The sequence below is a fragment of the Ascoidea rubescens genome, assembly GCF_001661345.1.
Source record: "Ascoidea rubescens DSM 1968 unplaced genomic scaffold ASCRUscaffold_19, whole genome shotgun sequence".
In the NCBI taxonomy this organism is placed as follows: Eukaryota; Fungi; Ascomycota; class Saccharomycetes; order Ascoideales; family Ascoideaceae; genus Ascoidea; species Ascoidea rubescens.
Window position 1 is genome coordinate 152,368 of NW_017962931.1, and position 11,842 is coordinate 164,209.

Here is an 11,842-nt window from a genome sequence, read left to right on the forward strand (position 1 = left end):
TGAGAGGTTTTAGTGGGAGAAGTGTGAGGAAGGTGAGGAAGGTACGCGTTGGAGTTGGGATGGTATTGTTGAGGCTACTATTGGCAGGGCAGGGGCTCAATCCAAAGGACAATGGAAAAGAAAACGTTGAAAACTTCCTGGTTATATATTGGACGAGAGGCAGAGGAGAGAAAACAATTGCTAGTATGATGAATTTATGTTCTTTTTATTCTTTTAGTGTTGTGAAGTTGGTTGGGAAAACTAAAGAATTTTATCGTTGCTACTAAAAAATAAAATAAAAAAACAAAAGTTGTTAGGTTGTGAAGTTGTAGATTTATTAACCTTTGATTTGTTTTATTTCGAGTAATTATTCTTGATTTTTTAAGAGATTTTTAGGAACTGATTAGATATAATAAGTTTTTTTTTAATTAAAAAAAAAGGAGTGAGAAGCAAAAAGGTTGGTGGAAATTGATTCTGATTTGATTACAACTTGATTTAAATTTGATTAAATGCTGATTAAATTTGATTCAAGGTGTCTGGTTGTTAGGAGAGAATTTTCAAATATTTGGTCCAGCTTTGACAAAATTTCACAAAATTGCACAGCTTTTTCCAATTTTTCCAAACCCTACTTCTGTCTCCTGCAGCTGACTTGCAAAAGAAAGCAGACTCTTGCCAGTTCCGACTACGCATGACGTGCTTCTCCGCCCGCCTTTGTTATCGGAACTGACGCACGTGAGCCATATGCACGCTGTCTAGCCGCTTATCTGGCTGCGTGCCACGTGTGCGGTTCCGAGTAACACTGGGGAGGGGCCGGAAAGCGCTGTGTTGAGCTGCGTGTAAAAACTCTAAAGTGCAGCAATAGCAGGGAAAATCGCTGGAAATCAAGAAATTTTGGAATTCAAGTGCGGTATATTTGGGTCATGACCAGACTGGCAACTTCCTTTTTGTTCTTTTGGTTTTGTGCGTCGCAACTTTAACATCCACCCGTCACGCTTTGTGTGTGTTTTTGTTATCTACATTCCTGGTCACGCTGCAAGCATAAACAGAGGCCTCACCGCAGCTTCCCTCGTGCGCACGTGATACTATTTACCTCGCCAGTGGCACGGTTTTTCTCGCGGCCCTGTGTCCATCCGCGTGGGTCTCGTTACCCGTCCGCCAGCACGCCAGTCAAAAGCTGCGGGATTGATTCGAGAGCATGGGGTCAATCATAGGCCTGTGCTAGCTTCTTGTTACCATCTTCCCAGCTCTTGTACTGTCAACCAGCTTTTCGAGAAAATTACTTATAACAGATATCTGCCTGCTGCTCAATTACTTGTTCCTTGTTCTTCTGCTCGCTTGTTAAAATGGTTTCTTACTACACAGTTTTAGGCAAAAAGGTTCCTTCCCATATTGTATGTAATCTGTTTTATGGCTGATCTGCAATCTGCTACTTTTCGTTTACTAATCTGTAATTTGTTTTTATTTTTTTTTTAATTTTTTTATTGCTTTAGCTTGCAATTGCCACAATTGTTGCTACAGTTGGCGGTATCGCTCTTCCCAAGTATATTCCATCTTCCAAATCTGAGTCTCCAAAGGTTGTTCCACCTCCAGTCGAGACTTCTGCTTCTAAAGATGAGGAATTTGATTTTGAAAAATTGATCGGTGATTTCTTAAAAGAAGAACAAAAATAATAATAGCAATAGCAACAGCAATATATGCCTATTCCTATTTATAACCCATCTCTGCATTTATCTATGACCTGTTTCCAAATTATTATTCATACTTTCAATATTCTTTTTAGATGCTAATAAATCACTTTATTACTTTCTGTTCACTTTTCCTGTAGGTCAATTTCCAATTTTCAAAGATTAATCAATAGATCAATCAATCAATCAACATTTGCTTTATATATCCCAATTAAAATAAATTAAAATAAATTAAAATAAATTAAAATAAACCATAATTTTATCACGACCTAACACGAGACCAAATCAACGGTGCTCTTGGTTTATGAATCGCACACTTGTAACAAAACTATATGCATTGCTAATCTAGTTGATGCAAATACTACAGCAATTGGCAGATCTGTCTTTCACAATATTGTTTTTTTATTGACAATCGATATACTTACAAATAAAACAGAAAACAAAAACAAAAACAAAAAAACAAAAAAACAAAAAAACAAAAAAACAAAAAAACAAAAAAACAAAAAAACAAAAAAACAAAAAAACAAAACACAAAAAACTGCTCATAACTGCTCAAAAATACACTCAGAAACATTCTATATTCAAGGGATTGATTTCTTATTCTTTTCTTCCCCTTACAAAAGAATAAACAATCCCAACCCACTTCCTTCCTACAATAAATTCACCAAAACTTGTCTTTACTAAATCTGTATTCAAATTCGTTGATTTCATTGCAAATGATTCTATTTCAAGCACTCTAAATAAACAATTGAACAATTAACTCAACCTCAATTGGTTCACTTGAAAAGTTTATCCAAATAACATTTCTCAATGTAAAAGAAAAAAAAATCATAAATAAATTTAAACTTCTAAACGTTCATTTCTTAATGTTCATGTTTTCCGTTCATGTTTATGCTGGAATTTTCAAATTTCACAAAGTTGCAATACTTTGAGAAATCTAACAATTTTAATTCTATCATTCCAAAAAATACCAAAATATGCAATTATCTGGAATGTAGGGAATTCTTATTAAAAATTTGCCAAAAAACAACAATAACAATAATAATAACAACAATAAAAAAACAATAAAAACAATAACAAATCCAAAAATTGACTATTATACAAATAATTCTATTGCGTTTACTGAAATGCACTTTTTAACAAGCGATATATGCGAATTTCAAAATAATTTATACTTCTTAAATCCAATCAAAAACAGCTAATTTAAAACCACTCACATCTATCAAAAAACACATAATACAATGTGAAAAGAACATCACCACCCACCAACTACCATATCAACAGCATATTTCAACAACATGGCAAAAGCTTCTTCATTACTAGATGAAAACCTAAAAAACAAACCTAATCTTCATCAAAAGCAATTGTCACGCTGATCTATCATCCAGTACTCATTAATGTAAAATGAGACTTGATACCCCAAACAACACCAAAACAACAACCGCTTCCTCAATCCTTTATATATATGCTGCACACCAATCAATATTCAAGCGTCTGCACAATTCCCACTCACAACACTGTTTACGTCCATTTTGCCTTAAACAGCCAATAGCAGAACGGCCTGGAGATCCAAAACAACGGTAACCTGTCAAAATACACAGCCTCGGCTCTAGCCGCAAATGCAAATTTGAATCACGTGCAATGAACGTCTTTTAAGAATATTTTTGTCGTTTTTTTAGTATTGTTTATGAGTACTGTTTTAAAAAGATAAAACGCCAAACAACAAAGTGGGCAGAGACTGGAGTAACAGCTTGGGTATAGATCATGATTTATATAATTGAGCACATGGAATCGGGTTTCAGCGACTGGGTCGTCTTAGAGTATATCAAAATAATCCAAGAAATTGGTTCCCACAATCTTATACTAACTTCATTACCTGTAAATATAACTTCAAATGACATCCCATCCTCTCTAACAAAATTGGGCTTACAATGGACAAAGAAAGAAGTGACCCAATTATACTACGATGCTCCTAACAATCAAATACTAATTGACGGCGGCAATGATGGCAATAATAGCAAAATCCTCTCGCTAGACTCCTTATCAAAAAACATCTGTCTTTTGGACCCAGCATCTAAAATTGACTTGAAACCTTCTGATTCAGAAACTTTCCAGTTTTTTGTGTTTGGCGGGATTCTTGGAGATCATCCACCAAAGGATAGAACTGGTGAATTGCGTGAGAAGTATGGCTTTTCTGGTCGAAGATTGGGCAAGTTGCAAATGACAACCGATACCGCTGTTAGAGTAACTCAACTAATAATTGAGAAAAATATAACATTTGATGAGATCAGTTTCATAGATTATCCTGAGATCAAATTCAATAAATACGAGTCAACCGAAATGCCATTTAGGTACGTTCTTGATGATAATAACAAACCAATTTTTCCCGATGGAATGCTTGATTTAATTAAAAAAGATACAGAAAAATCTCTCGATAGTGAAGATTTATTCTAGGTGAGTTTGCTTTTACTTTTTATCGCCACTATCACAATTAAACCCACAAAACATCCTATTCAAATTATAATACAAAAATATATATAAGTAAATTCATATAAATAAATTCCAGATCCACCTATATAAAGTAAAAAAACATAGTTAACAAAAGTAAATAAAATTCAATTAAAACAAAAAATAATTGAAAAGTACTAAAAAGTACTAAAAATTACTAAAGATTACTAAAAATTATTAAAATAAAAATATATTATACTAGATACATAGTAGCCTTCAATATGAATAATTTTTTTAATGTTTTCTTTTAATCTTTGCTTCGAGTTCTAATGGGACTTGTTGGAATTGGTAACGTTCTTGCCAACAGAGAAGTTAAATTATCATAAGAAATATTTTTATCGGCCTGATCAATTTTTTTAAATTCAACTTTGAGGTCTTTTTTATCAATTGTAGAATTAATAGTTTCATTATCGTTATTATTGTTATTATTATTGTTATTATTATTGTTATTATTGGTAAATTTTATATTAATTTTAGTCAATGATTGAGATTCAAGTTCATTTTGAATTTTCAAATTATCGGAATCATCATTTAATTTTGAAATTTTATTTGAAACTTTTCTAGTTGAAGCTTTTCTATAATTTTTCCTTCTACTACCACCTCTACCTCTTCTATAGGTTGAGGTTGAAGAGTTTGAAAGTTTACTTTTTAGTAGCTGGTCGACATTGAGATCAAGTTTTTTGGCTTCTTCTAGGATCAACAAGCCTGATGAACTAATATCTTTTTTCAATTTAGACAATTCCGGGTCATTTTCATTTTCATTTTCGTTTTCGTTTTCGTTTTCGTTTTCGTTTTCGTTTTCGTTTTCGTTTTCGTTTTCGTTTTTTTTTTCATTTTGATGGTTATCTTTTTTCAAAGAAATTGAAGAAACTTTTTTTGATTCCTTGATTTTGTTGGTATTTGAATTAATTATTGATCTTGATTTTGATTTTGATTTTGAAGAGTTTTTAAATGGGTCATCATTGCTAGATTTTTCATTGAGGATATTATTATTGTCTTCACTAACTTCTTCTTCATCTTCAAATAAATGAGCATTTGAGACCTTTTCAGTTGTTAAAGATATTAATTGATCGAAATTTGATACATTTCCCTTGACAAAATTTTTCAAATGAGAATAGTTGTTCGAATTATTGACATTTGCGTTTATCTTTTTATCAATGCTGGGTTTTTTGTTCTTTTCAATATTAGTATTATTCTTAGTTTTATTAGAATTATCAGTAAAACCGGGTCTACCTCTTTTTTTTGAAAATTGAGTTGACATATCCTGGTTAGGAAAAGAAAAGTTGAAATTAAAGTTCAAGCTTTTATTGGTATTATTGTTATTATTATTGTTGTTGGCATTGGTATTGGTGTTGGTATTGTTTTTATTTATATCATAAGTAAAATCAGATAAATCAGGGGTATTTAAATTTTTAGCTGGATCCAAACCTTTTAATTTTAATTGATTTAAAGCATCGATACCTAAATGATCTTGTTGATTTAAAGGTAATATTTGGCCACACATCATTGCAGCATTATCATGAGAAGTATATTCATTGTGATGAGTTATTCTGCAATGATTTATAAAACCCTGAGGAGAACTGAAGTTACTTTTTTTACAATTTGGGCAGGTTAAAGAGACTAGGATACCATCAGAACGCCTGCATAAACATAGATTAAAAGTATCAGGTAATTTTTGTTTATGGCTGATTGAGTTAATAATTGTGTTGGAAGTAAGGTTGGGATTAAAATTAAAATTAAAATTGGAGGGTGTATTAGTAAAAGGTTGGATATTAAAATTTGAAGAAGTGAAAATTGGGCGAATTGAAGAAGTCTGGGATCTTGTTCTGATGTAAGAATCATCCAGAATTGAGGCAGCGGAAGTGTAAGAGATTTGGGGAGTTTCTGTTAATAAATTAAGTAGCTTTGTGTAGGTTTTAGCAAAACCCGTTGGTTCTAAATCTATGTGACTGTCATTATTATTTATGATGTCTTTATTGGTGTTATTAGTTTGCCTAAGGTTATTTTTTTGATAGCTATAAAATCTCTTTAGTAGAGTTAGTTGAGCCTCAGCTTTTCCGATTTCGATATCGACTAGATTTAGTTTCCGATGTTCTAAAAAGATCTCAAAGTCAAACTCTTGACGTATTATATTATTAATTTGATTTATTTTATGATTTGATAATAGGTTGTCATTGATGATTTTGAAATTTTTATTTTGGTTTGAATTTTGGCTAATAATTTGATTATTATTTTTGGGAAATAGAGTATCCAATAACGAGTCTATGGAATGGGACGGATTTAACAAGTCTAAAGAATTTAGAGAGTTCAAGGAATCTAAAGGGGGACTATTTTGGTTGTTGTTAATAATCAGGGAACCATTAAGACAATAATTGGAAGAGGATAATGTTGAACGTGAAGTATTTTCATTCATACTTTTTTATAGCACTTTGATGTTACCTGATATGGGCGGCGAATGGGAAAACCAAGGAACAAAACAATGACAACACAAGTAGCTGAATCAGAGGTCAGAGAGGCAGCCTTTCTGAGAGTGGCAAAGAAAATGTGCAGTGCAAGAGCAAACCTGGAAGTGTTATCAAGAAGAAAGAGCAGCAGAGGCAGAAGAAGAAACAAAGAAAGAAAGGAAGAGAGGGAAAGAAGAGTAGAGAGAAGAGGCTGCGGGAAAAGGGCAGTAGCAGTCACATGCTGCTGAGGACCAGGGTCTAGACCCAGACCACGGTTCGACCACCTATTAATAACAGAGGAAATGCGCAGTTACGTAAGTATAAATTCAGTGACATGCGGCTGCGTTGGACTAGTAGCCGTACCGGATATTTTCGCGTTCGATGACGGCAGGGTCGAACTTGATCAAGAAGACGGTGCGGAGCGGATGACCGTCGCGGGGCACGGTGTGTGCGGTGACGGTACACTGGAAGTAAGCGGCGTCGAGCACGCCCTCCACGATCCCGGCGACGAAGGCGTTGCAGTTCAACTGCTTCAACTCTCTGGGCACAGAGATGAACTGCGAGATGATGGGGTTGTTGTCGATCACCATGAACTCGTTGGCAATGTCCTGGCTCTTCTCCAACTCGTCCGCCATCTTGCTAAACAAGTTCTTCCAGATCACTGTGTGGATGAACTGGAGAATCTCTATGATCTTCAATTCGCGCTTCAACTGCTTCTTTATCGTCAATATGTTCTCTCTGTAGCAGTTCAACTCCAAGATCTTTGCTCCAATCGAGTACCCCAATATGTTCAATTTATTTTCCAACTCAGAAATGCTCTTTGAGTTTGAGTGGCAATACGACACCATCTCACAGAATAGGAAACTTAGCGACGATATATTGATCTCGCTATTTCTACGGCTGAGATTTTTTTCATAAATGGAATTCTTCCCCAAGTTCATGCCCGTACTGATATTCCCGTGGTCAGCATTGTTGTTGTTGTTGTTATTATTATTATTATTATTATTATTATTATTATTATTATTATTAATATTACTATTGTTTGAACCAGCAGCGCTGTTATCATTGTTATTTAGTATCTGTGGGCCAACTGACGGATCATATGTTCCACCACTTATTATAGATTCTTTGCTGTGACTAGGCAATATGATGTCTAATCCTAATTGAACTGCCTCAACCATCTCAACTAACTCTTGGAACTTTTGTTATTTACCAGCAATCTCTAGCTTCTTTAGTTTCTTAAAATTAATATCTATTGACAGTCTTATCTTTTTTTCAATCTTGAAAGGTGTTTAGAACTTAATAGCAGTTGATTAGTGAACGGTTGATTGAAATTGAGTTAGGGTAATCGTTTTCAAAGCTGCATACAAATGAAAAATTTCATATTGGAGTAATAGAATAAACTAGCTAGATCAAATCCAAAAGAAAATAAAGTAAGAGAAAAGAAAAAGAAAAGAAAAAGAAAAGAAATCAAATTGAATTAACTAACCGAATAAATAAACAAATAAACAAATAAAGAAATAAATATTGTGTTTTATAATAATGGGGATAAATATTAGGTTGGCACAAATTAGTGATTTGCAGTCAATGCAAAATGCAAATTTACACAATCTCCCAGAAAATTATCAATATAAATATTACTTATACCATTTGCTATCATGGCCCCATATATCGTTTGTCGCAACAACCACTTATTTAATAGATTATGAAAACGAGAATGAAAACGACTACGATGATGATGTTAGTCAATTCGATATTGATACTTATAAATATAAAAACCTAAAACTTAATCAATTCAGTCATAATAATCCTTCTTATTCAAATAATAATAACAAAAACGAGAAAATCGTTGGCTATGTTTTAGGCAAAATGGAGGACGATGCTGAAGCTGAAGATAAGACACCTCATGGCCATATCACCAGTGTCAGTGTATTAAGAACCTACAGAAGAATGGGAATCGCTGACAAATTAATGAGACAAGCAATGTTTGCAATGGCCGAAAGTTATGATGCTAAATATGTCTTTTTACATGTCAGAAAATCAAACAGAGCTGCGATACATCTATACAAGAATACTTTGTCGTTTGAAGTATTAAAGATCGAAAAGAGCTATTATGCTGACAAAGAAGATGCATTTGCAATGAGAAAAGACTTGGTTTTTAATGATGAGTTATTGCCATCAAAATATCAAAATGGCCAACTTGAAGATGATTTAACAAGTGATTTATTAGATGGAGAAGAATGGGAAATAGATGATAGTATAGAAAAAGCTGAAAATATTACTGAAAAGCTAGCTGATGTCAAGATTTAGCAATAGGATAGTAATAAAATTTTAACGAAAATTTAACAAATTAATAAAATTTAAAAAATTAATAAAATTTAAAAAATTAATAAATAGATTCTTCAGTTTTTACAATAACATTTTTTATTTGTTCTTTTTTTTACTCTTTTAGTATACGTTACTATAAGACTACAACTCCTAATATGGTGTAATTTAAACTTTGACTTGTCTATTGAAAATATATAGTGAAAAAGAAAAACATAATCTATTTAAAACAAACAGTAGTTAGTATTATTACCCAATAATGAACCAAAATAAGTAACTTGATTTCTCGTTAATTAACTTGGTTGAACTAAATATCAGACATAAAAAAATAAGGTAGCTTGCGTTTTTCCACAGCGACAAAAGATTGTCTCGAGCCAAATGCCTGCAAAATCATCATTGTAGTTCAACCTGAATCAAAAAAACAAATATTACGTACATACAGCTTTATTCCGTAGAGATTCAAATCGAGTGAATTGATTTGAATCCAGTTCATAACTACTTTTGTTCTTCAACACACATCTGAGAAGAAAACATTTTTTTATATGCTGTCTGCCTGTTACCCGCTCGGAAATCGAGTTAGGGAACGGGCCTTTGAAAACACCGTCACCCGGCCCAGGAGAAGGAGAGGAAACAACGCTGAGTGAGAAGAGCCTTTGGGAAAGACCCAGAAGGTGCTTGTTGGCGAATAATTGGTGTTTGTCTGGTGTGGCATTCTGTTCTTGTCCACTCTACTTCATTTGCATTTCCATTTGCATTCATACTAGCAGCTTCTTTTGGTAGTTTTCTTGACCATGAATTTAGTTAAACCCTCTTCGATTCGGTTTCTTGGTAGCAGTGCCAGAAGATTTATAACTCCTAGCAGACTAATAACTCCTAGCAGACTCTTGCCCTTACTGGTTGTTAACAGAGGCCATCTTTACTCGACAAAACCAACTTTCACAACAAAAGTATTTTCCGAAAAACTTGAGGAAGAGCACTCTCAAAGGGGACCAAATAACGAGCCCGCAATCAGTCTTGACAAGGAACTACCAGATCCGTTTTTACAAAGTAGAAGAAATAAACGTAATGTATTGATTTTTTTTACAATAATCGGGATATCGTTTTATGTTATAGTAAATTATGAAAAAACATCTGCACCAATTGTTTCGTCGACTTTTTACTATTTAAGAAGGAGCAAAGTAATTCGAGATAAATTGGGGTCAAATATTGATTATGCATCTTTTATTCCTTGGATTAATGGGACATTGAATCAAGTTGACGGTTTTATTGATATAGATTTCAAAGTCAAGGGAAGTTTAAATGAAGGTGTGATTAAATTGTTTGCAACAAGACCAGACAAAAACTCGGTCATTGATATTAAAGAATGGACATTAACCGTTGATGGTGAGGTTATTGATTTGCTCGATGATAAATCTGTTCAATTCGTAATAAATAAATAAACGAAAAACTAACTAAAAAAACAACAAAAGAACCATTACTTGTGATCCTATATTCACTGTCATTATCACCGATAATAAATTAAATATAAACTTCACAAAACTCAGCTGTATATATTTTTAATCTACATCTCGTTATTAGAGCAGGAAATTGGTCCAGTTCCACAGGTAAATATTCTTATTGTCCCGTTTTCCATGTCTTTCAACGCAGATATCTCCCAGTTGCACAACAAGCAATTTGGGTTAAAGTTGGAACTTGTAACATTTTGCTGAAATATTTGAACAGATATTGCTCTTTTGAGTACTGTTTTATGGCAAATTGTGGTATAAATACTGGTTTCTTTCAGCACTATCTGCTTCACTATTTTTATCACTTATATTTGTGCCTACTTCCTAGCTATTTCCTATTTCTGTTAAAACCTCTGCTCTTTGCTCTTTCTGTTTCTTATTTTACTTTACTTTCCAATGGCTCTCACTGTGAATAACTATAACAACTATAATTCTCACGCCAACCTTAACAATGGAGGTGGCTTTTGGTCAAAAGTCACATCTAAAATCTCCACACAGCACCTTTCATCGTCAGAAAAAGATGGCAGGACCGAAATTGACACTGTTATCCACAAAGCTATGGTCAAATACTACCTCAACTCCCAGGTGCCTATTCCTCTGTGGCTCGATGACCAAAACGCCAGAGCACAGCAAAGACAAATGAAGAGATTCAATACTCCAAACACCGCCAACAGCTCTTACGCCAATAGCAGCAGCAGCAACTATCCCAATAGCAATGCCAATAGCAGACTTGCCATCAACGAGGGAAATGACGAACCTCTTCCCAGAATCAAACCCATCACAAGAAAACAAACAAAAGCCTCGGCCTCGCTCCAGGACTTGTACAAACAAAATACCAACTCCTCTCACTCGTCGCTCTCCAACATCAGCAATGCAAACCAGTACTCAAACTACAACAGAGGCACTACCAGAAACAACAGCTTTCCCAGCTCCTCCTCTTTAAACACTGGCGACAGCAACCCCAAGAGGGACATCATGGCTGCCAGATTCAAAGAGAAGTTCAGAACCCAGGGCAAAACAAACACTTTTTCGTTGAACTGAGCTGTTATTGCTCACTCACCGGCCCAGCTTGTGAGAATGTCCTTTTCTAGCTATTTTTAAACTGCTCCAGGGTTGGGTGTGCTTCAATTGGCCGATTTTCGAAAAGAAGCTCTCTTCTTCGCCCTCCATTCCCAATTTGGAAGTCTCGATATAAACAATCTTTCACTTCACCTATCTCTTTTACCATCATATTCCCGTATCTCTTATTCCTTTTACTCTTTATCGGTTCTATTTATTCTGCTCATTTCATCTCATCTGTCTAATTATTCCTTTAAGCTTTCAATTTTAATTCCAATCCTGTTTCTACTCATCTTTCACCATAAAATACTCATTATTCATTTTTCATTATTTACTG

General features: G+C 34.0%; 7 protein-coding genes across 7 annotated transcripts; 5 read left to right on the top strand and 2 right to left on the bottom strand.

Moving 5' to 3' along the window:
- The first annotated feature begins 1,200 nt into the window (after positions 1 to 1,200).
- Positions 1,201 to 1,799, top strand: ASCRUDRAFT_78005 (ATP19 family protein). Its single transcript, XM_020194099.1, has 2 exons — positions 1,201 to 1,370; positions 1,470 to 1,799. The coding sequence occupies exons 1-2, from the start codon at positions 1,323 to 1,325 to the stop codon at positions 1,647 to 1,649; spliced, it is 228 nt and encodes a 75-aa protein (XP_020044616.1). The 5' UTR covers positions 1,201 to 1,322; the 3' UTR covers positions 1,650 to 1,799.
- Positions 1,800 to 3,428: 1,629 nt separating this feature from the next.
- Positions 3,429 to 4,118, top strand: SFM1 (protein-arginine N-methyltransferase SFM1; the record flags this gene model as incomplete). Its single annotated transcript, XM_020190941.1, has 1 exon — positions 3,429 to 4,118. One exon carries the CDS (start codon positions 3,429 to 3,431, stop codon positions 4,116 to 4,118), a length of 690 nt encoding a protein of 229 aa, XP_020044617.1.
- Positions 4,119 to 4,269: 151 nt separating this feature from the next.
- ASCRUDRAFT_122287 (uncharacterized protein) lies at positions 4,270 to 6,776 on the bottom strand. The gene has a single exon (XM_020188903.1). It carries the CDS (start codon positions 6,583 to 6,585, stop codon positions 4,420 to 4,422), a length of 2,166 nt encoding a protein of 721 aa, XP_020044618.1. The 5' UTR covers positions 6,586 to 6,776; the 3' UTR covers positions 4,270 to 4,419.
- Positions 6,777 to 6,966: 190 nt separating this feature from the next.
- Positions 6,967 to 7,557, bottom strand: TRS31 (TRAPP subunit TRS31; the record flags this gene model as incomplete). The annotated part of the gene is made up of 1 exon (XM_020190945.1): positions 6,967 to 7,557. One exon carries the CDS (start codon positions 7,555 to 7,557, stop codon positions 6,967 to 6,969), a length of 591 nt encoding a protein of 196 aa, XP_020044619.1.
- A 295-nt stretch (positions 7,558 to 7,852) lies between these two features.
- ARD1 (peptide alpha-N-acetyltransferase complex A subunit ARD1) lies at positions 7,853 to 9,089 on the top strand. The gene has a single exon (XM_020194100.1). The coding sequence runs from the start codon at positions 8,159 to 8,161 to the stop codon at positions 8,924 to 8,926; it is 768 nt and encodes a 255-aa protein (XP_020044620.1). The 5' UTR covers positions 7,853 to 8,158; the 3' UTR covers positions 8,927 to 9,089.
- An 853-nt stretch (positions 9,090 to 9,942) lies between these two features.
- On the top strand, positions 9,943 to 10,371 carry COA1 (Coa1p; the record flags this gene model as incomplete). Its single annotated transcript, XM_020189618.1, has 1 exon — positions 9,943 to 10,371. A coding segment is annotated over one exon (429 nt), but the record flags the coding sequence as incomplete, so codon positions are not given.
- A 471-nt stretch (positions 10,372 to 10,842) lies between these two features.
- ASCRUDRAFT_10353 (uncharacterized protein) lies at positions 10,843 to 11,487 on the top strand (the record flags this gene model as incomplete). The annotated part of the gene is made up of 1 exon (XM_020188569.1): positions 10,843 to 11,487. One exon carries the CDS (start codon positions 10,843 to 10,845, stop codon positions 11,485 to 11,487), a length of 645 nt encoding a protein of 214 aa, XP_020044622.1.
- Between the last annotated feature and the right edge of the window lie 355 nt (positions 11,488 to 11,842).

Bases quoted from the DNA above. Each gene is read 5' to 3' on its own strand.
- ARD1 (XM_020194100.1), top strand. From the start codon at position 8,159: ATGGGGATAAATATTAGGTTGGCACAAATTAGTGATTTGCAGTCAATG.
- ASCRUDRAFT_78005 (XM_020194099.1), top strand. From the start codon at position 1,323: ATGGTTTCTTACTACACAGTTTTAGGCAAAAAGGTTCCTTCCCATATT. The intron at 1,371-1,469 runs GTATGTAATCTG...TTATTGCTTTAG, and splicing joins AAAAGGTTCCTTCCCATATT to CTTGCAATTGCCACAATTGT.
- ASCRUDRAFT_122287 (XM_020188903.1), bottom strand. From the start codon at position 6,585: ATGAATGAAAATACTTCACGTTCAACATTATCCTCTTCCAATTATTGT.